Here is a 20,713-nt window from a genome sequence, read left to right as displayed (position 1 = left end):
CAGAAGTGTAGAGTATACAGTTCCTTCATATATAGACCTATTCCAATAAGGTGTAAAGGTGTAAGAAGAAAACAGATAGCAAAGGTTATGACAATTTGCACAATAGTTTATTTGTGCGTTAACAAACACTACAAATAGAATGATAAGAATTTTTTAAAAGATGGGGATGGAATTTGTTTAATTTTTTCAGAATCTGGCAGTGCACATCACATCACATGTATTCAGTTGTTGAGCCGGCATAAATGTTTTATATATTTAGGAAGAGAAAAATCTAATTAATTTCAGCAGGCTGTACACCATCAGGCATAATGTTGCCCTCCACTGGTCAAATCCAGAACTAGATAACTAGAGCCAGTAAAATGTGTATTTTTTAAAAAATTGCGTCAATGTTTGTGTAGTTAATTAATCAAAATTAATTGTGTTAAGTCCCAGCCCATATATATAAAATCAATGAATTCTAATCAAATCAGCTAATACAGTGACTCTTTACCTGGGGGTGCACCAGAGATTACAGGGGGTCTGCAGAATTTTGTTTGCGTTGAGGTTGTGATCAAAATTATGCTTGCAAACATCATAATTAGGTCAAATCAAAACCAAATTAAAACGTGTTTTGGTCCCCATGTAAAGTCATTAAGGTATGGATTAATGTCTCGAGCAAGAATCATTGTAGGCCCAATTACATTTTTTTGTGTCTATACGATACACGATACGAGTGTAGAGGTTTGGGTTAGGGGTGCACGGCTTGTCTTGGGCACAGATACGGAGGTGCTTTAAGAAAAAAAAGGTTAAGAACCACTGAGCTAATATGTCTTCTTTTGTTGTTTTTTGTTGTTTCTTCTACAGGCTAGAGACAGTGAAGTCAGACAGCTCCCTCTGCAGGGCATCACGGAGGCTGACAAGCATGCACGGCACCATGGGTGCCGCCTTAATGCTGTAGTCCTGAGCAGCCACTCTGGAGGATGAAGACATACAGTAGTAAGGATCCAGGATTAAAAGATCAATCCATCACATACATAGAGATACTTCTGTGTAACATGTTGAGAAATGAATTAGCCTGTGCAGAAAGGGTGCATAGAAGGAGTGGGAGTGGGGGATTAATAGATACTCTAGGTTAATTAAAAAGGAAAGTGTGTGCTTGTGCATGTGTGCGTGTGTGTGTGTGTGTGTGTGTGTGTGTGTGTGTGTGTGTGTGTGTGTGTGTGTGTGTGTGTGTGTGTGTGTGTGTGGATGGGCGTGCGTGCGTGCATGTACATGTGTGTGCTTGTGTGTGCATGCGTGTGTCATCAACACCCACAGTGATGGAAAATTTCAGCCTGAACTTAATGAAAGGTCCAATGTATACTCTAGCCTGGTTCTCACCGACGGTGCGTGTGTGTAGCTCCCGAGCCCCCTGGTGGAGCGGAGCTACACACACTACCGTCTGGTAGCGCTGCCATTAACATGCGCTTCTAGAGTAGAAAATAAACAGAGCATTTATTTCTTAAATATCAATGGCAGCTCGCATTGATGAGTCACAGGACAGATCATAAACTATATTGACTCTTTAGAGATGAACAGAAAACGTTTTTGGAGGACTTTGTGGTGAGTTGAAATAAATGCACCACTTATTTTGTGACTCGAGAAGAGCATGTTAACGGCAGTGCTACCAGACGGTAGTTTGTGTACACACACGCACCGTCTGTGAGAACCAGGCTATGTATACTATTTCCTTTCATCTAAACAGTTCAGTTGCAAGTAACTGGTCTTCAGTTCAGTTCACTTGTAAGTAGCGGGACTCTTTGGAGCTTGAAGACGTTTCAGGCTCTTAGAGGACGTCCCAAAACAGCTTTAGCCTACTGCTTTGACTAACATGATTGGAGGAATAAGGATATTCACAGACCTTCCCTTCTTTAGGAAAAAATTAACTTAACTTGTGATAGGGAATCACAAACTTTACCTCAAAGGACCTGCACAATCTTTTTTGGTTCATTCCCAAAAGTTTCTCACCTAGAAGTGTCCACTTCTTCCCCGTGAATTCTCAGCTTTGATGCAGGGATCTTCTCATACACAACTGAAGGTTTACCTTATCCCCAGAAATGAAATAAATGTCAGCAAAAACGGCAACAGTTTCAGGATGTTATGCAAACTGTAGTCATTAACAAACATGAAAAGCACTGTGAGTTTGCTGTACCCACAATACAATACATAATAGATTACTACAACAACTATTACCACTACTGTACTATTACTAAGATCAAGAAGGCTAATATTTCAAAATGATGAATTACCAATGATGCCTGTTCCCCCTTGGGGGCGTGTTCGCACTGCAGGCCACAGGAATTTTTCTCCGTTCTGCTGATGGAGCAGAATGACAACTCGGGTACTGCCAAGGGTGACGTCTGCCTCACCCTCCCGTATGATAACCATCAGACTGCAGGAACACATTACACACATTAGTGTTTGGTCTAGAACAGTGGTTCTCAACCTTTTTGAACAATCATCATACACCTCCAAACGCTCCCTTGACAACATCATAAGACTGTCAATGTTCCCTTTAGTATTAAAAAATAAAATAATGTTACATATACAATAATGATATAAATTAGGCCTATTCAACAGACCAGAAACATTTAGACAACAATGAAGAAGGCGCACACTGCTTGACTTGTCAGACTGTATTTGCGTAGAACGAACAATGAACATTTTGCCTCTCGTGCCAACAAGTTTGCTGTTTGCTCTCAATAAAATCTGTAAAGTGTGAGGTTAACCTTCAGGTCATAATAATCTTTAACAGACTACTGTGCAGGAACATACGTTATGTATGTCACTCACAGTCTTTAGGGACAGGTTTAGTGGTAAGGATTAGTTTGGGACAGGGGAACCTCGGAAGGCAAAAAAAACCAAAAACACATGAGATTAATACAGGAACTAGGAATTAGAAGCGAACACCAAAAGTCTTCGTACCATGTCAACCCTGGTGCTGCGATTCACTGATAGGAACATTAAAAAATTCGGCAAAGTAGAGCCATGTAAAGTAGGAAAAAAATGTAAAGGCACAATACCTGTCAACTGTAAGCCCTGGCCTTAAAATCGTAACCTCCTTTTCTTTCCCTGGCCACGGGGTAGACATGGGGTCGTGTCCCTGTGCATGGTCTGTCGCGATAATGTCACTGATGCTGAACTCCAAAGTGTACAAGGACGTCCCATTACCAGCGATATCGCGAATGACAATCTTTTGGAAGCCACCTGCGCCACTTGAGGACAGCTCTCCATTCATGCGGAATCCTGCAGTAGTTTCAGACAAAATGTCAAAATCCCCCTTTAGTTTTAGCACTTTTAAACAAAACTGACCAAACCATACTTCAGCACTTTAAAGGGAAACTGACATTCTGCCATGCAATACTACTACAAGTACATACAGTATGTTAGATTAGCAGCATTGCGATCATTAACTTTACCAAGGTCAATAAGTTGCAGCCAAAACAACAACAATAAAAATAATAATAATAATAATAATAATGACTAAACAACACTAACAATGAAAAGCACAGCTCTAACAAGAAGCAATGAAAATAATGTCATAGTGTTTATCAGTGGGAGGTCTACAGTAGATGCTCATATCTGGTGTATTGGTACAATACTGTAAATTGGATGTCACTCTACCTGATGCGGGATCCTCCAGCAGTTTCAGAGATTTGCCCAATGGGATGTCAAAGCAGAGAGGCGTGGCCTGGCCATCAGCAGCCAATAGGAACCGTGCAGTGGAAGGCACAACCACTGACGTAAAGTATACGTCAGTGGGCACAACAAAGGAAGGCCCTGAAATTAGATAGTATATACTGTGTACAGCATCCCACAAAAAAGCACACCCCTCACATTTCTGCAGATTATGTACGCGCATCTTTTTGATGCACAACACTGACTTGACACAACGAAAGATAGTAAGTGTGTAGATTATATAGACTGTCTCAGTCTCTTTAGGCCCTCAGTCTCTTTAGGAAGGCAGTAGTCATCTTGGAAGTGTGTTTGGGGCCAATATGTGTTAGAGCAGTGGTTCGCAACCTATGGGTCGGGACCCAACCTATGGGTCGCCAAAGATTCACAGAGGGTCGCGAAGCCCTTTTGATTTTAAATACCATATATTAGCCCATGCTGAATACATGACAAAGCATTTTACTAATATATTCATAGAAGCAACAAAATGTAAGTGCTACATTAAATATTTATTCTATATTTCACCTAAGACGAATTGAGGAATAAAATAACTAAAATGAGTTTTCGCAGGAAACAGTGGGTATCATGTGACGCGCGGTTGGGTCACCAAAGCTTAGAAAATAGAAAAAAAATGGGTTCCTGAAGAAAAAGGTTGGTAACCACTGTGTTAGAATACAGTCCTGTGGCCCAATTTGCAAGGGCTGTATACCTGATGTTGGCCGATGACGTGGGTAGCTGCTGGCACGCCCTGCACCTAAAAAAAAAAAAATCAGAGAAAGACACATACGGTTACAACAGATACGCAGGTATACTCCTAATACCCACCAGAAGAGGACATTCATTGTTCAATATTTAGAAAAGCACAGCCACGTTTAATCAATGGCGACTCGTCATGGAAGCCTTCGAATTTAACAACATGATTATAAGATCAGAATCAATATTCATTCAGAAATTGTGGCTGTAAACCCATGCCCACATAGCTTCTCCGCCAGTTACTGTAAACGATAATGATCCCCGCCTTGGCAAAGTCGCTCAGATGTCCACCAAAAGGATTAAGAGGAATAGCACTGTAAAAAGGAATATCATCCAAAATATTAACGCATGAAGTTTATATTAATGTTAAAATATTAATAAAATATTAATGTATGACGTTTAACCCCTGGCATCAAAAGTGAATGCCCGCCTAAATGAAAATGCTGAAAATAACTATATTTTGTCTGGCCTCCATTATTTCCCAGTCCTGCCTTAACACACTCCCTGGGTGTAGTCTAGTTCACTAGAGCTTTACAGTTTGCCTCTGGAGTCAATCCTCCATGATTACATCACAGAGTTGGTAGATATTCAACCCCTCACATTCCTCCATCCAGAGATGTTCAATAGGGTTTAGGTCTGTGAACATCTTTGGCCAGTCAATCACCTTTACCGTCAGCCTCTTTAGGAGTGGATTGGTCATAATAACAATAATAATAATAATAATAATAATAATAATAATAATAATAATAATAATAATAATAATTGTATTTGTATAGCACTGTATCATACAAGGCATGCAACTCAAAGTGCTTAACAAATGGAAAAAAGAACATCTATGTTAAAGATGGATTTAAAAGGAGAAGTAGAGAGGAGAGACAGAAACAAGAGAGAATAGCAAGAAGACAAAAAGAAGAAGATATAGATAGATTGTAGTCATAAGGTCCACATAGGTTGGGCCCAGGATTCTTAGAGGCACAAGGTCCACAGTGGCTGGGTCCAGCATAAGTGATAGATAGTCACACTGAATTTGGGCGCTCTTTAGAAGTGTGTTACATGTGTTAGAATACTGCCCTGTGGCCTAATTTCTAAGGGCTGCATACCTGATGTTGGCCGACTTAGTTTGATGCTGGCAGTACGACCTGCATCGAAAAAAAAAACCAAAAAACAGAGAAAGACACATAAGGTTACGACGGTTTCGTCTGTGTGGTACGCAGATATACACCATATACCCACCAGAAGAGGTCATTCATTGTTCAATATTTAGAAAAGCACAGCCATGTTTAATCAATGGAAGCCTTACTGCAGAAAGTAGAATTCCTGCCAATTTCATTTGTTCAGCCCTCTCCGAGATTCTAATGGGGGAATGATTTGTCAACATTTCTTTAAAAAAAAAAAGTCTTACTCTTAACATCCAAATAACATATAAAACGTATTGCTGTTATATAAGATGTCTTCTGATTTTGCATAACCTTTGGCATGATATTTGGAGTATGGAGACATTTTCGTTTCACGTTTTTGTAAACAACTTGTGCCCCCATTAGAATGGTCAGGATGTTGGAAAGGCCTGAATAATTTGCATACTGTACAACTGTATGGTGAATGATGCAGGAGACCACCTGCAGTCTTGCAACTGTTTTGAGATTCCAACCTGTCACCCTCCGCACCCAAGACTGACTCCCTTCCCTGCTGGTTTTACTTAATCTCAAAAGGTCTCTCTCTCTCTCTCTCTCTCTCTCTCTCTCTCTCTCTCTCTCTCTCTCTCTCTCTCTCTCTCTCTCGCTCTGTATAGATTAGGATGGAAGATATGGGCTGTGCTGCCATTAGATCAATTAGCATAACTGCATACCTGACTTTGGCTGACTGCCGGAACTCCTGGAACCCCCGTATCCCCCGGAACTCCCAAAACCTATAGAAAGATACATATTGTTTTAATATCTTGGAGACACTTCTCTTCATTATCTCTGGTACTGTACAAACTTGAGTACAAAAAGCTATAGTTAATAATTTGTGAAAGTACCATTAGGTTTAAACGCTCTGAATATGCAGTGTACAGTGTAAATGCTCTGAGCATATTCTTGTCCAAATTTTTAATGAATTTAAATGGAAACGCAAAACCAGTTTTCCCAAATCTTCACTTTTGCCAGCGTTTTTTTGGAAAGAATCATTTTAGGGAGTGAAATACTGGAATCTGTTTACACGTATATGAATATTTTTGAAAACGCGTTGATTTTGACCACTTGTTTACACTTAAACAGAGTTTCAGAATGTGCATGTCAAATGTCCGTTTTTAATCATTTAGGGGGCTAGAACACAATGGAGTTACACATAAAAAATTAAAAAATATCCAGATTTAAAAAATATCTGCATACGTGTAACCAAGACCTTAATTTGTGTGTAAATGAAAGGATCAAATGAACAGAACGTTGTTAAAAAATATCCATATTGCAGACCAGGCCCTTTAGAATGGAAACTATACTAAAACACCCGAGGCTTCGTTGGGTAACAATGTTATTTCCCTGCCTGCAGAGCAGAGCCCTAACTATATTTCGCATCAAGGCGAGCGTGTATAAATGTGAGATGCTAATTTTGGCGGTTGTGCGACCCGGGGAGTGTTGATGCTAGGTTACCTGAGGCAAGACGGACCAGGTGCCAAGCCCCAAGTGATGGCTCTGTGCTGCCGGGAAGTCCAAGCATCTGGTTTCAATAGCGCGGCTGGAGAGGGGGAAGCGGTTCTGGACCTTCTTGCAAACACCGGCATCATCATGTCCACAAGTTAATTCCACTGGGGAGATATGAGGCCGCCACCCTCTCACTCACCCACATGCCTTCCGCTGTGTTCACCTTCCTATTGTTCTCATGCACCTGTTCTTGTATGGGCGGTCCCAGACAAACCATCACCTTAACCCCCCTGGGCAATGAGGTGTGTCAATGGTAGTGTACTGTCTACCTGATGCACTGACCTCTCCCTATCCTTACAACTACAGAGTGAAAAAGCTATTAACAAACCAGCACCTCCTGGTAGTCCTGGTGGTCCTGCAGGTGCGCCAAAGTGCTTCAACATAGGAGGACTAGCACCATAATCCAGTCCAGACAACATCATATCAGCATCGTCATAGTCATCTGAACCTAGGGAAGCATGGTGACAGGACCAATAATGGACAATCAGCATGGAACACAGAAACACAGCTGCAGTTCTTCAGGCTGAAATTCAATTCATTTCTTTATCCCAAAAAGTTCAAAAGAATGAAAATACTACTAACTTGCTAAAAGTGGAGTGTGGTGATAAGTCGGAAAGCTGGCAACTCGAGCTCCATAGCCGCCAGAACGGCTAGATATTGCTGAAAAAGAGAAAAATCAATGTATCAATGTTTACATCAGTAAATGTCATGCAATTTCTTTTTTTATATATATATTTTTTGGGGCTTTTATGCATTTATTTGATAGGACAGTCTGAGATGGTGACAGGAAGCGAGTGGGACAGAGAGAAGGGGTGAGATCGGGAAATGACCCTGGCCGGACTCGAACCGGGGTCCCCGTGGGCATGCAAGCCCAAATGTGGGGGGCTTAGCCCCCCCCCCCCATGTCATGCAATTTCACAACACAACTTTACTGTGAAGCATCATTGGCATGAAGGGAGCTCATTAGCGTTTATAATCACCATTCAGAAGCTATGAACACACTCGTGAAATCTTTCAGAATGAGTCATTTTCTTAACTTTGACTGAGCCAATTCCACCTTCAACCGACCATCATTGAATGCTATGACAATGTTCAACGAATTGAAATAACAAAAAAGACAGAAGGAAAAAAATCCTTGGTCCAGGCACTTCAGTTGGTTAATGTAGTAAAAAAACAAACTTTATTTAAGGGGCAAATGCATTAAAAAACACCAACGCGTTTCGGCGCTGTGGCCTTCATCAGGGTGTGTAAGAGAAACAAACAGCCATCTAATTATATGAGTGTCCTCAGGTGCAGTATCCTGGGCCATGAGAGACACTAGGTCTACTCCAAGCCACAAGGGGCAGTGCTGAGACTAACCATCTTGTATAGCAACATGGCAGATTTGTTTCTATAAGTTAAAAACATCAGGAATTGAAATAACATTCTAATTCTAGAATGTGCCCGGATACCTCTTCTCTGTCACACTCATGTTTGTAGAAAGGCCACGATGTTGCAGTGCACTAATGGTAGAAAGGACCGTAGCAAGAAAGTCTGGGTGCTATGCTGAATAAGATCATATGGGTCCCCATCAATTAAAACGTCCATGTGGGTGCTGTGCTGCACTGGGCTGATGCTCTGTTCCATGGACAGGCAAAGTGCCCATGGGGACCCAGGTTCAGGTCTGTCCTAGCCTGATAAACCAGACTAAATGTGAGATTGGATGTGTAATTTAGTCTGGCCCCAATGAACGATACATACGAAGATTGTTGATGAGAACAACCCGTTGTCTTTCAAACCGTGCCTGTGCCTATAGACCAACGCTCAGACATATCAGCACCATCTTTCTTGTTATCGTGCTTTCCCAGCGTCGCTAGCTTCATCGCCACTCCCTCAAAACTCTGCCTGCTTTGATTCAAAAAACATATCTGCGTTGTGATTGGTTTCCCAGATTCAGGGCATAGTGGCAGATTTGAATCATTATGCGAGGCTAGACCACTCGCAGGTAAAAAAAAATGCCCGCCAGCGGGTGGCGCTAGTTTACTAGGCTAGGTCTGTCCTGGATAATTTGTTGTCCTGGCCACTCCACCCCACTACAACACCCCTGGTATTACACACTTCCAGACATTCAGTGTCTCTTACATGGCAAGCCTCCTGTCGTGAGTAAACTGGACGTCGACCCCCCACTGTGCTGCTTCATTCCCTCTTTGGGTTTGTCGGCCACCTGGGAGCTCTCCCCCTCAGGTTTAGTGACCACCATGGAGGTGTGTGGGGTCACAAAGCTGTATTTGAGAGAGAGCTCAACGACCTGCTTCTTAGCTGCCTCTTTCTCTTCACCAGTCAGCGTCAACCTACAACAGGCACAGCTTCAATTCAACTTCTCAACAACAGTAGAAACTCACTCGCATGCACACAGATGCAGATGCACGCACGCACGCACGCACGCACGCACGCACGCACGCACGCACGCACGCACGCACGCACACACACACACACACACACACACACACACACACACACACACACACACACACACACACACACACACACACACACACACACACACACACACACACACACACACACACAGATAACAACACCCATCCAAGGCTGTGTTCACTCACTCCTTCTCCAGAAGCTGTTTCACTGTCAGGCAGGCCCACAGCCTCTGCAGGAAGTTCTCATAGACACTCAATACTGCAGGTGGTCTTTCAGCCTTGGTGGGTTTGATGTCCCTGTACATCACCTTACTGTGCCTCTGCCATCAAGACAAAAAAAATAGACAAACTGAAATAAGCATTGTTGACACATTTCTACCACACAGAATAGTTCTTTCACTCTACAAATGAGAATGTCATGGTATTGGAGGAACTGTACATGGCTTTAAAAAAAGGTGTCTTACTGATATAGCAATGACGTCTGTACTGAAGTCTTCTATGTTGTTGTCATTAATGTGTCCAGCAACCACAATCTCAGAGCCGTTGTAGTAGTGGCTGAAAGTGGTCTGGGTGAGGTTAGAGGCACCGGTGTAGTTCATCTCAACATCAGTTAAGAGAGGAGTAGCCACCTCTTCATAGAAACCCTGTGGGGGAAATATACAGTATGTAAGGAACGTGAATTCAACTTATTGAGGCTTTGTTGTGCTGTTTCATGTAGCGTAAAGTAGAGTAACATTAATCCCAGAGGAAATTAAGGTGTCATATGAAATAGGCCTACTCTGTATGAAATGATTCGTAAGGTAGACAACTTCACAATATTAATTTGAAGTTCGGCAATGAATCTTCTTATTCTACTTTGTTTGGGTACCTGAACTGCAAACATTTTACATTCTTCTACACATTTGTGAATGGTTTCAAGCAACATGTGCCTAAATTCTAACTTGACTTACGCCACCTGGCGGCGTTTTGCCAAACTACGCGCGAGGGCGTTTCTGGTTTCTCAGAACAGTGTAAATCAATATCATTTATGAATGAATGAGCCAATCAGGATCACAGGGTGGGATTTTCCAAAGAGGGGAGAATCTCTGGTGTTATGGCTCTTCTTCCACATGTCGTTCTGAGCTTCATGGGTCAATGTCACTGTGAGTGGCTGAAGTGGCACATCAGTAAAGATGGTGGACAGATTGTTTATGAAGGTGAAGGCGAAGGCCCGTTGGGAAACTCCAACTCCCATTGTCATTGTGACACAGCATTCCACAGCACACAAGGGAATGCTGCACACTGCACACAAGGAAATTGCATTTATGCCTCACCCGTGCAAGGGGGCAGCCCTCAGTGGAGCCCCATGGGGAGCAGTGCGGTGGGACGGTACCATGCTCAGGGTACCTCAGTCATGGAGGAGGATGGGGGAGAGCACTGGTTGATTACTCCCCCCACCAACCTGGCGGGACGGGAGTCGAACCGGCAACCTCTGGGATGCAAGTCTGACGCCCTAACCGCTCACTCATGACTATCCAATCACATGCAAGATTTCTTTGAAAAGAAGTATCATTTGAAAATGTATCATTTGTTGAAGGTTCAGAGATGGTATTGTGAAGACGTTGGTGAAACATACCAGCTGCCACAGTGTCAGGTTATTAAAGCCCTACCAAAAACCCCTACCATGATTAATTTGAGGACTGAAGTAAGGGGGACCATGGGGTCATTTTGTTCCAAAGCTGTTTTTGAGTCCCTCCTATTCTGTCATTTAAAGTCTGAGTGCCCTAAAACATTTGGAATACACTGTACAGTTCCCAAATATGATGGAAAAACAATTATAACTCCAAAAGCATACATAGTTTCTAAGATCTGGAACTCCAAAATGTCAAGTCTCTTAAACCTGCTTTTCACAAATTCAGTTGTCAAGGCTTTATATATATCCACAAATAATCAAGGTATGCTATTTGTGCTAAATACATCAACTGATAGACAGGGTCATATTGAGGGGGTCACAGCGATTTTTAGGCCTGTGTCTTCCTTTTAAATTAAAACTAGGGGTGTCAAAATCTGCTTGTAAATTGTGTGTACAATTCACAGGCTTGAAAAGTGGGCATGACACCCAAACTTTGGAGGGCCTCATCTCCACAACCGATAGACGTAGGATGCTAATACTTTCGATTGCCATCAAAATGTACCTGTATGTGAGATACCAGGCAGATCGGAGAGGGGGGTCACCTGGGGAGGGCATGTGAATTGACATGGAATGACCCTTGTAAGTAGGCTACAGTATGTCCACATACAAAGTTGTTTATACCTTCAGTTGAAGAGCAGCATCAGAGTCCTCGTAGATCCTGCGAGCCACACCACTGTTCTCCTTGGCCATCTTCTGGAGGAACTCAAAGTTCACATCCATTCCAAAACCCAGGCAGTACAGAGGAAACTTCTTCCCAATGGCCTCCCTGGCATTCGACTGGATTTTCCCTTGATTGGTCTCTCCTTCAAAGGCCAAACAGCGTTATGTTTGAGCTTGTCTTGTAAAGCTGTTAACTGTGACCGTACAGCTTTGCTTAACCCGTTAAGACACGGTTTTATACATTTGCTGTAACCAGAATGGCAATGACCAAGTCGTAGTGCATCACTAAAGGCCCTGTGTTTTGTCATAGTATTGTACTGTGGTTGTTAACTTTTCAATGTCTATTACAGCGTGCCACTGGAGGTACGGCGTGCATTAAGGGGCTGTATGTCTGACCTGAGGTTGGATCTCCATCAGTTAGCAGTATGAGAATGGAGGCTGAACCTTCTCTGGGGTGCTTCTTTATCATCTCCACACCTTTCAACACCGCAGCATTTATGTCTGTGGCTGTAGAGAGAAAAATCACAACTTAAAGCACCATTTAATGAGAAATTATCAATCAACAGTTTTGGACACTACAATATGCTTGTTGTTTCAAGAATGGCAATGAACTAGTTTATACGGTATGTTGTAGGAACTGTCACTGAAACTCTACTCATTAGCTAGCTGGTGTTGTCCTGTTAAAACGTGTTTTTTCATTTATTGCCCTAGACGGCCTGAGAAGCAGTTGGACACATTAAAACAGCCTCCTTGTGATAGCCATATCTTGTAAAGTGCTGCATGAGGTACTGTATAGGCGCACCCAGACCAGGCGAATGAGATATGTCTTACTTACAACCGCGATCTGTGATCTCCCTGACAAACGCCTTGGCCTGGTCCAGATTGCTCGGGTTGGCCTGGAGTAGTTCATTCTTCCATGGAGTTACTTTGTTGTCAAACAGAATGAGGCCAAAAAAGTCGTCCTCTGCCAGGTCCTCAAGGATCCTGAGCAAAGCATCTCGAGTCTGTTGGAAAGGGAGGGGAATCTTCATTTTAAGCACAGGCCTCACCTTTGTAAAAATCTTTATGTTCTTTGCTTTCCACTGTGAATGGCCATGTACTATTGTATGAAAGCACACGGCCACATAAAGTGTGATGTAATAGGATTCAGCCCACTAAACTAATGACTAACTAATATAAAACAGATCAGATTCTCAATGGTGGAATGAGCTACCAGTTGCTACAAGAGCAGAGTCATCCCTCTCAACCTTCAAGAAGCTAGTGAAGACTCACCTCTTCAGAGAAAGCTTCCCTGCTTAACCCATTGATGCCTGATGTTGCGTTGCGCAACATTGGCCCTGGCGCCTGGAGCTGCATTACGCAACATTCAGGTTCACGAGATTTGAGACAACTTTACTAAAAATCTCTGTTTGTTTGAGATGAATGAGCACATTCTAATGAATGATGAGGGTCATAGCGTTTAAATGCAACTTTGTGCATGTTTGTATGTGCTTCAGAAGCTGAGATATTTAGGTTTGTATAGGGTGAGGGCAGCTTTTCTTAAAAAGGGCTCAGGCATTCAGCAGCCTTTTTTGCAGGTGCCTTAGGCGTCAATGGGTTAACACTCTAACATAACTATTTCTCACCTCGTAGCCTTTAGTTTTTAGTCTCTTTCCTTAGTCTTACTCTCTGAGGTCTTCCCTTAAGCCACTGCTATTAACATCTCTTATGTACCTAACATCTTTATGTACCTAATTTGCTTTTAACATCCTTTTAAAATCCTTTACTTATTTTTTTCTTTATCACTGTGTTGGACATTGTTGCCAGTGTCCAATTTGCCTTGTTACCTTCCTATTATTTAATGTTGCTTCTATTACCTTGTGCTTGACAATGTTGTCAGTGTTGCAACTGTACACTGCACCTTGAGGTCTTCTGTTTACATTTTTACTACTTTTTAATGCATTGTCCTCTTCTTTACTCTTTGAAGGACTATGCCATCAGTGTTGCAACTGTACACTGTGCCTTACCCGGTTCTTGTTTAAATTGCTCCTTGTAAGTCGCTTTGAAGAAAGGCGTCTGCTAAATACTAATGTAATGTAATGTAAAATCATCAATTCATTTCAATCAATTAATTTATTTTGCCACATTGCACAGCCCTATCTGCAAGTCAGCTATGTCTTACGTTACCTGCTCCATTTTCCTTCCATGCATAGAGCCACTCTGATCAATAAGAAAGACTACATTTTTGGGAATCCGTGGAAGATCAGTTGGTGCAAAGAAATGAACAAAGTAGCCTCCATGTTCCTGGACAAAAAAAGGACCGAGACAATACACATCAAGAGGCTTCACTGTTGTATAGAGAAGTGAACATTTATTTTAATCTGAGCATACAAAAATGTTGTCATCCACAAATACTCCATGAATACTTCAAAATGTGTATTATATCACTGTACAGTATACTACAGTATTATTCTTTTCAGAAAGACATTGTGAATTGGTATTTTTAGCCCTATTGAAATACTGTAAATTCTGTAAAAGTTCTGCACCTACCACCACGTCACCTTGCGACTGTGGCCGGTTCACATCATACATGATTTTTAGGTCTCCATTGAGTCCTGTCTCTCCACATCCATCACATTTTGTCTGCTGGTCATGTGTTGGGTAGAAATTTACCCATGCCTAATAGGGGACATTATGGCCTGAGGTCAGTCCTGACAGATAACTGTAATGGCATTTTTGCAAACATTTACATAGCCTAATTGATTCAGGTGGAGATTTAACCACGCTCACACACTTGTCACTTGTAAATTTGGTATATTATGATATTTGTTCACAGGTAGAAAAAAACTCGTTCAAATTGGGCTCAAACTTGGTCAATTGTCTAAAGCTTGTAATCAATAAAAGGGCTAAATGAATGGAACTACAATTTAAACATAAAAAAACACCCAGAGAACACAGCCCTTCACCAGACCTATCACACATTAGACAATGGAGGCTGCAACAATCCCAATAAAAGCCCAGAACATCTCTTCACAATATACAGTATATAATTGCCATACCTCTTTTTCCGCACGAGACTTAGTGACAGCATTGGCCAAATCTTTCTCAGCAAGGGAGCCAGTAACTTCTAGGAAGTTTATTCCTGGCTTCTCATACATTTTTACTTCAATCTGTTGGAAGAGCACATGCATGGTATGTCATTGTCATTTTTTGCAGTGCCCTGAGGTTTCATGTAATACAAATAAATAAATTACATAAAATTGTTAACAAATTTTAGAAAAAAAATATTGAAAACAGAAATGTGTAAGAGTAGTATTTCTGCTCGTATGTGAGTGATCAGCTTACTACTTGTGTTATTTTGGTTTACCTTAAAGTCTTTAACAGGTTGTCCAGGTTGGGTATTGATCAAGAGCTCGTATTTGCCAAGACGCCGTTGGAGCAGCTCCTCATAGGTGAGTTCAAAGGTCACTTTGCTATGAGCAGCAACGGCCACTGATGTCTTGAAGTCCTCCAGAGTCCTACCTACAGTGCTAAAGGGAATGCATTGAAATGAACTGTATCATCGCACTGTCTTGCCAACATGGCATCAGTAACTTGTACACGTATACACCATGCGCATACATACATGTCCTATAAACCAGTAGGTCAAGTTATGTTGGGTACAGTGAATGGTACTTCAGATTCCCTAATCCTCACTTAAATTCATCTTCCTGGTTAGGGATTTGCACCAGTGACCCTCCCTGATCCTTAACCCTCTAAATTAACTTGCATCAGCCCAGAAGCAGCCCTAAAAGTACAAGATTCAATCGAAGGTGCGCTAAAACTCAGGGATGGTAGTTGTTGTCTTTGAGAGCACGCCCAATAAAAGTCATAAGATATGGTAGAAAAAGGCATGTATAACAATAACATGGTGCATTAACCATGGTGCTTTTGGTAAAGACAAAAAGCAAAAGAGTGCTGAGACACCTCTGCTTTTTCCTTCCTTTGTTAGCATAAGAGTGCTATTTTGTCTTTTCCGTGTGAGCCCTAAAAGTACACACTATGATGACAGACTGAGGCTTGTCAACACGTGACCTACAACATGCCAGCAGGCTATGTAATGTATCTCTGTCAATCCAAATTTGCTCATAATTAGTTGTTCACCGTGTAACATGTTTGTGGCGGGGAACATTTTCCTCATTAACCATGTGGTCAGTGCAATTTTGTTCTATTGACAGTCCTTGGTAAAAAAAAAATCTGTGACAGAAATGTGTGTATAGATGTGTCAAACATTTACAGTTGTCTGCTGCACTTTGTGCTGTGATCTTTGGACACCAAAGAGCAAGCCATCATGGAGATGAGAGATAGACAGCATAGCAGTGTTACTGAGGGAGCAAAAACAGAAGGCCCTATCTACCGGCTATTTGATTTGACGGTGTAAAAAAATCCCCGTCTTGGAATATCACAAATGAGATTGTGTACTGTGGTTGGGAATAGGATCCCGAACTCTATTGAAGATTTTCATGCTGTCCTTCCAATGGTAACCAGCACACAAGGCAGCATGAATTCCCAAGCTAGCCCTTAGTAAGGCCTTGCGTACCTGATCATGCCGGCACTTTGTCCGCGTGAGACAGCATCAGTGTACTGCTTCTTGGCCTCTTCCTTCTGCTTAACAATCCCATCGTATGTTTTTCCATCAATGGTCCTGACATGAAACGAATAAGAGAGAAATGAATGACCAAACAACACAATCTGTTGATGTTTGAGAGAATATTTGCTTTTTACGTCTTGTTAACCAAAAGAATGACGTTCTAAACAACGTAAAGGAGGGTCAGCCCTTCCAGGTGATTTTGCCCTGGGCCTGCAAAGCTGTTTGCGGCTCTGCTTGCAACATTGGATTGCACAAACATGCCCTCCAGCAAATATTGAGCTGCACAAACCTCCCACACTTTTGAATCACTTTGACCTGTAGTAGCCTGTGTTGTCATATAAATGATGCTACAAAAGTACAGGCATTCTGAATTCTCCTTTGTATATTTGTAGCCTATACACACATGCGAAACTTGCTGATGTATGCAGTCTTGGGGATTTTGACGTGAAAGTCGATCTCTGTGGTGTTGTCTTGCCGGTTGGCCACTCGGCTGGTGATGACGGTGATGGCATAGCGACTGGTCACCGTGGAGTTGATGTGGTAGCTGTAGATGTCCCAGTTCCTCGACTGCATCCACAACACATCATTTAAGGTCAGAAAGTTGAGGTTAAAAGGTCAAGATAAAAATCATAGTGTTGAGAATTCACCGGCTGATAACACAAAAACAAATACCGACCTATAAGCCAAGTTGTTATATGGCTGGTATATGCAAAATGGAGCTTTAACCTATAGTATAGGAATTTTAAATCACTTTTAAATGAAGATAACAAATATCATAATAACATATAAGCTCATACAAATAAGTGTATACAACGTATAAGGGAAAATGCGGCAGCAGTCTACTAACACAAAATTAAAATGAATAGAATAAACACTGATTTCCAGGAAACAAATACACTCATAGCCAATGCTATCTTCAAAACAAGCCAACAACAACAAGAAAAAAATACTTCCCAGCACATAAACAAAACACTTCTAAGTAACACACACATGCACTCACAATGCAGAGCAACTTAAATCACAGCACATTCTCTGTTTTTTAGGATCCTGGTCACTACAGGGCAACATCAATCTCCAAGACAAAGCACAAGCTTACCGTCCCAGTTGGAGCTCCATCTATTCCGGTAAGCAGAAGGCTGAGCACAAACACAGCTGCAGCAGCCCCCTTCATCCTGGCAATGTGACCCAAAGTGCTCCACAGCAGTGTTTTCATACTGTGGACCAGAACACACTATTGGCTGCAGCAGGGATGAGTGTCACTTTCAATTATTGACTCTTTTGGGGGATAGTACTGGTCACACTGACACCGTATTTGCCTACATTGTGCATGGTGGACCTCAGATATACTCTACTATAGACTGACACCTGTCAAGAAAACAAACTGAGTGAAATAAATAAATAACAAATCAAGAAACACTGAACATACTATAAATAAAATCCTGATAGGGCAGCAACAAGGTATGAAGAACCTTCTGCCATGGTCCTGTTGCCTAATCGCTGTCAGTGACATAGCTATCGGTTCAATGACCTGTGTACTGCCACAGATTATTTGTTGTGGTTATCCAATAATAGAATGTAAATTTGGAAATGGAAGTGACTCACTGGGTCAGATGGTCTGCCAGGAATATGTTTTTTTTTGGGGCGGGGGGGGTCTCGGCAAAGGGGAGTAACATGGCCGTGCATGCTCCATAGTAGGGTCCAATACTTGTTTTTGCCAAGGGCTGCTTGATTACTGGATCTGTCCCTTCCACTAATAGAAAGTACCATTCAAGAGCACTTTTCCAAACCACAATATACATATTTTAAAAATTAAGCGTGCACTTGGAAGTGGAAATCTTGCAACTCAACTCACTTGTGTGTGTGTGTGTGTGTGTGTGTGTGTGTGTGTGTGTGTGTGTGTGTGTGTGTGTGTGTGTGTGTGTGTGTGTGTGTGTGTGTGTGTGTGTGTGTGTGTGTGTGTGTGTGTGTGTGTGTGTCAGGGCTTAACACTAACACACGCCAGGTAGCCAAATGCGGGTGAAAGTCGGCGTTGGCTAGTAGATACCGAAGGTTCACTAGCCATTCTGGCGGGTCCGTCACTATTCTAAATGATGAGGCACCGCATTTTGTAGTTTTTTCCCTCGGACCGTCTTTGCTACAAACGCAATGCAATGCGTTTTCGCGAGCCTACAATACCCATGAAGCACCTGTGTCACGTGTCACCTGTGTCTCACCAGAGAGAATTTAGATTGAGAGGGGACATATGGCGGCCATCTTGGTGACGCCTTCGGAGTCACAGACATCATATATGAAGACTAGATACGTCATCGCGTTTTTCAAGCTCGTCCGCACAGGTCGGCCATATTAGCGCAGCCTAAACTCTCCACAGAGCCTCCGTTACACCTGAAGTTAACTGAGGAATTCAGACGTTGAGATGCTGAAATATGTATGCTGTTATTTCGCTGAAATATTGACACGTGTATATAAATAGTACGGCTCCCTAAAACTTAAGTGTAGACTGAGGTAAAACGCACAGGAGAGCAGTATGCTTCCCACTTATTTATTTGTCAAAAAATAGAGATGGACCAATAGCAAGTACACATTTTAACCGTTGTTGTGCATTACGTTGATGGAAGGCATATATTAATCGCATTTGCATCAAATTAAAGGCGACAGATGAGGTACTGGAAGAGAGATTACATCGCAACAATTTCATTCTAAACGTCATGACTCATTTTGAACACAGGGTGGAGCTGTCGAGCCCAAAGCAGAATGTAGCACATGGGACCGTTTAATTGTTATTTTACTCAAAATATAAAAGAATAATAAATGCATTTGTTTATGGGATCTATTTAATTACTTGAATAAGCCTACTAAACCATATTATACATGACTGTAGGCCCATGTACATTATAATGTAATGTAATATAATATAATATAACGTGAATATTAATCACTATGCAGTATCAACATAACACTTACGTTCGGAATTTTTTATACTGTATAACAAACCAAGCCTTTCGAAAATACACGTAAATTTGAGGGAATTATGGCCATCTGAAGAGTATGGATCACCAAAAACTCAGTGCAACTGGTTGAGCCAACAGGCTGCTCTATCATGGCCGCCATGCGCGGACGTTCGACTTGCATGACGGGAACGCGGATGGCGCATCTAGTCTTCATATATGATGTCTGTGTTCGGAGTGCTATTTCGCGATTAAGTAGACCAGATCTGAGAGTCAATGGGAAAAATGAATGGGGAAACTGAGTATAGGACGGAGGGGAACCCAGCCGTTGTGAAAACCATATGGTTGAAACGACCAATCTAGACTACTTGGTTGTGTCATACTAGTCAAAATAAAGCTTTTTGAGCCACTTTTCTCACGGTTTTTTTGACAGAGCGCAACTGAGCATGTGCATAATTTCGCGTGCGCCGATGCAGCCAGATGATTGGATCACTGGCAACGCAGCTCGGCAGGCACATTGGCTCTTGTTACCAGAAAGGCGGGAGATGTGCGGGTAGACGCCATATTTGCGTTACGAATCTTCACCATTAATTTCTATGTACCTGTCCTATCTCCCCTTACTAGAATATTTCTGGTCTCACGCATGAGAGGAATCTGATAGTAGCTGGGTCTCTTAGCGTCCAAAAAGGGCCTAATCGTTACGCGCTGGATAGAAGCACCAAAATCGGTGTAGACCTTCCTTAGGGTGTTCTCCATCATTTCAGAAGGGGTGCCCCAAATTTCAATGTCATTAAGGTCATTTTTATGGGATAAATCCAAGATGGCTGCCCAAAACCAGCCAATAGTAGTAAAATGCTGTACTGCCTGGACATAATGGTGTTATGGGCCAATCCACCTATTTGTGTGTGATGTATACAAACTGAACTTTGAAAATATGTGCAAAACTTACCATAAAAACAATGTTATATATGTCTTATTTAGATTCAAAAACAGGAAAATCATTAAAAACATGGTTAGAATGAGATCACTCTACAATTGAGAGCTCATTTCTGGGCATTTAGCTATTGAACCAACATTCATTAAGAGTTTTAAAAATTTGCAGTGGGTCATATCTATAACATCCAAAAAGAAAATTGTGGTTAGAAAATTTAGGGGAGAAGAGATAAACCCTTGAACTGGGCCACACATACCTGTCCCAATGTTAGCATGTTAGCATTAGCAGGTTCAGACACTCAGTCTGCTCTTCAGATAAAGATGGCAAACAATAATTTTAATCCCACTTACAC

At 41.9% G+C, this 20,713-nt stretch overlaps 1 protein-coding gene across 2 annotated transcripts; it reads right to left on the bottom strand.

Annotated features, from left to right (window-relative positions):
* Positions 1–376: 376 nt before the first annotated feature.
* LOC134462536 (inter-alpha-trypsin inhibitor heavy chain H3-like) lies at positions 377–17,687 on the bottom strand. Of its 2 annotated transcripts, none has more exons than XM_063215620.1 (23): positions 17,579–17,687; positions 16,886–17,049; positions 16,432–16,536; positions 15,220–15,382; positions 14,912–15,022; positions 14,403–14,531; positions 14,040–14,156; positions 12,709–12,877; positions 12,270–12,380; positions 11,835–12,016; positions 10,006–10,185; positions 9,728–9,861; positions 9,246–9,454; positions 7,707–7,784; positions 7,453–7,572; positions 6,293–6,352; positions 5,547–5,585; positions 4,403–4,447; positions 3,643–3,798; positions 3,042–3,264; positions 2,268–2,410; positions 1,987–2,062; positions 377–952 (listed from the first exon to the last, which is right to left on the bottom strand). In XM_063215620.1, exons 1-23 carry the CDS (start codon positions 17,651–17,653, stop codon positions 838–840), a joined length of 2,904 nt encoding a protein of 967 aa, XP_063071690.1. In that variant the 5' UTR covers positions 17,654–17,687; the 3' UTR covers positions 377–837. The 2 variants fall into 2 exon arrangements, with proteins under 2 accessions (XP_063071690.1, XP_063071691.1); XM_063215621.1 differs by having other exon boundaries at positions 7,459–7,572; positions 17,579–17,686.
* Positions 17,688–20,713: the final 3,026 nt, after the last annotated feature.

This window comes from Engraulis encrasicolus, chromosome 14 (genome assembly GCF_034702125.1).
Source record: "Engraulis encrasicolus isolate BLACKSEA-1 chromosome 14, IST_EnEncr_1.0, whole genome shotgun sequence".
In the NCBI taxonomy this organism is placed as follows: Eukaryota; Metazoa; Chordata; class Actinopteri; order Clupeiformes; family Engraulidae; genus Engraulis; species Engraulis encrasicolus.
This window is presented reverse-complemented; position numbering and strand designations above follow the sequence as displayed.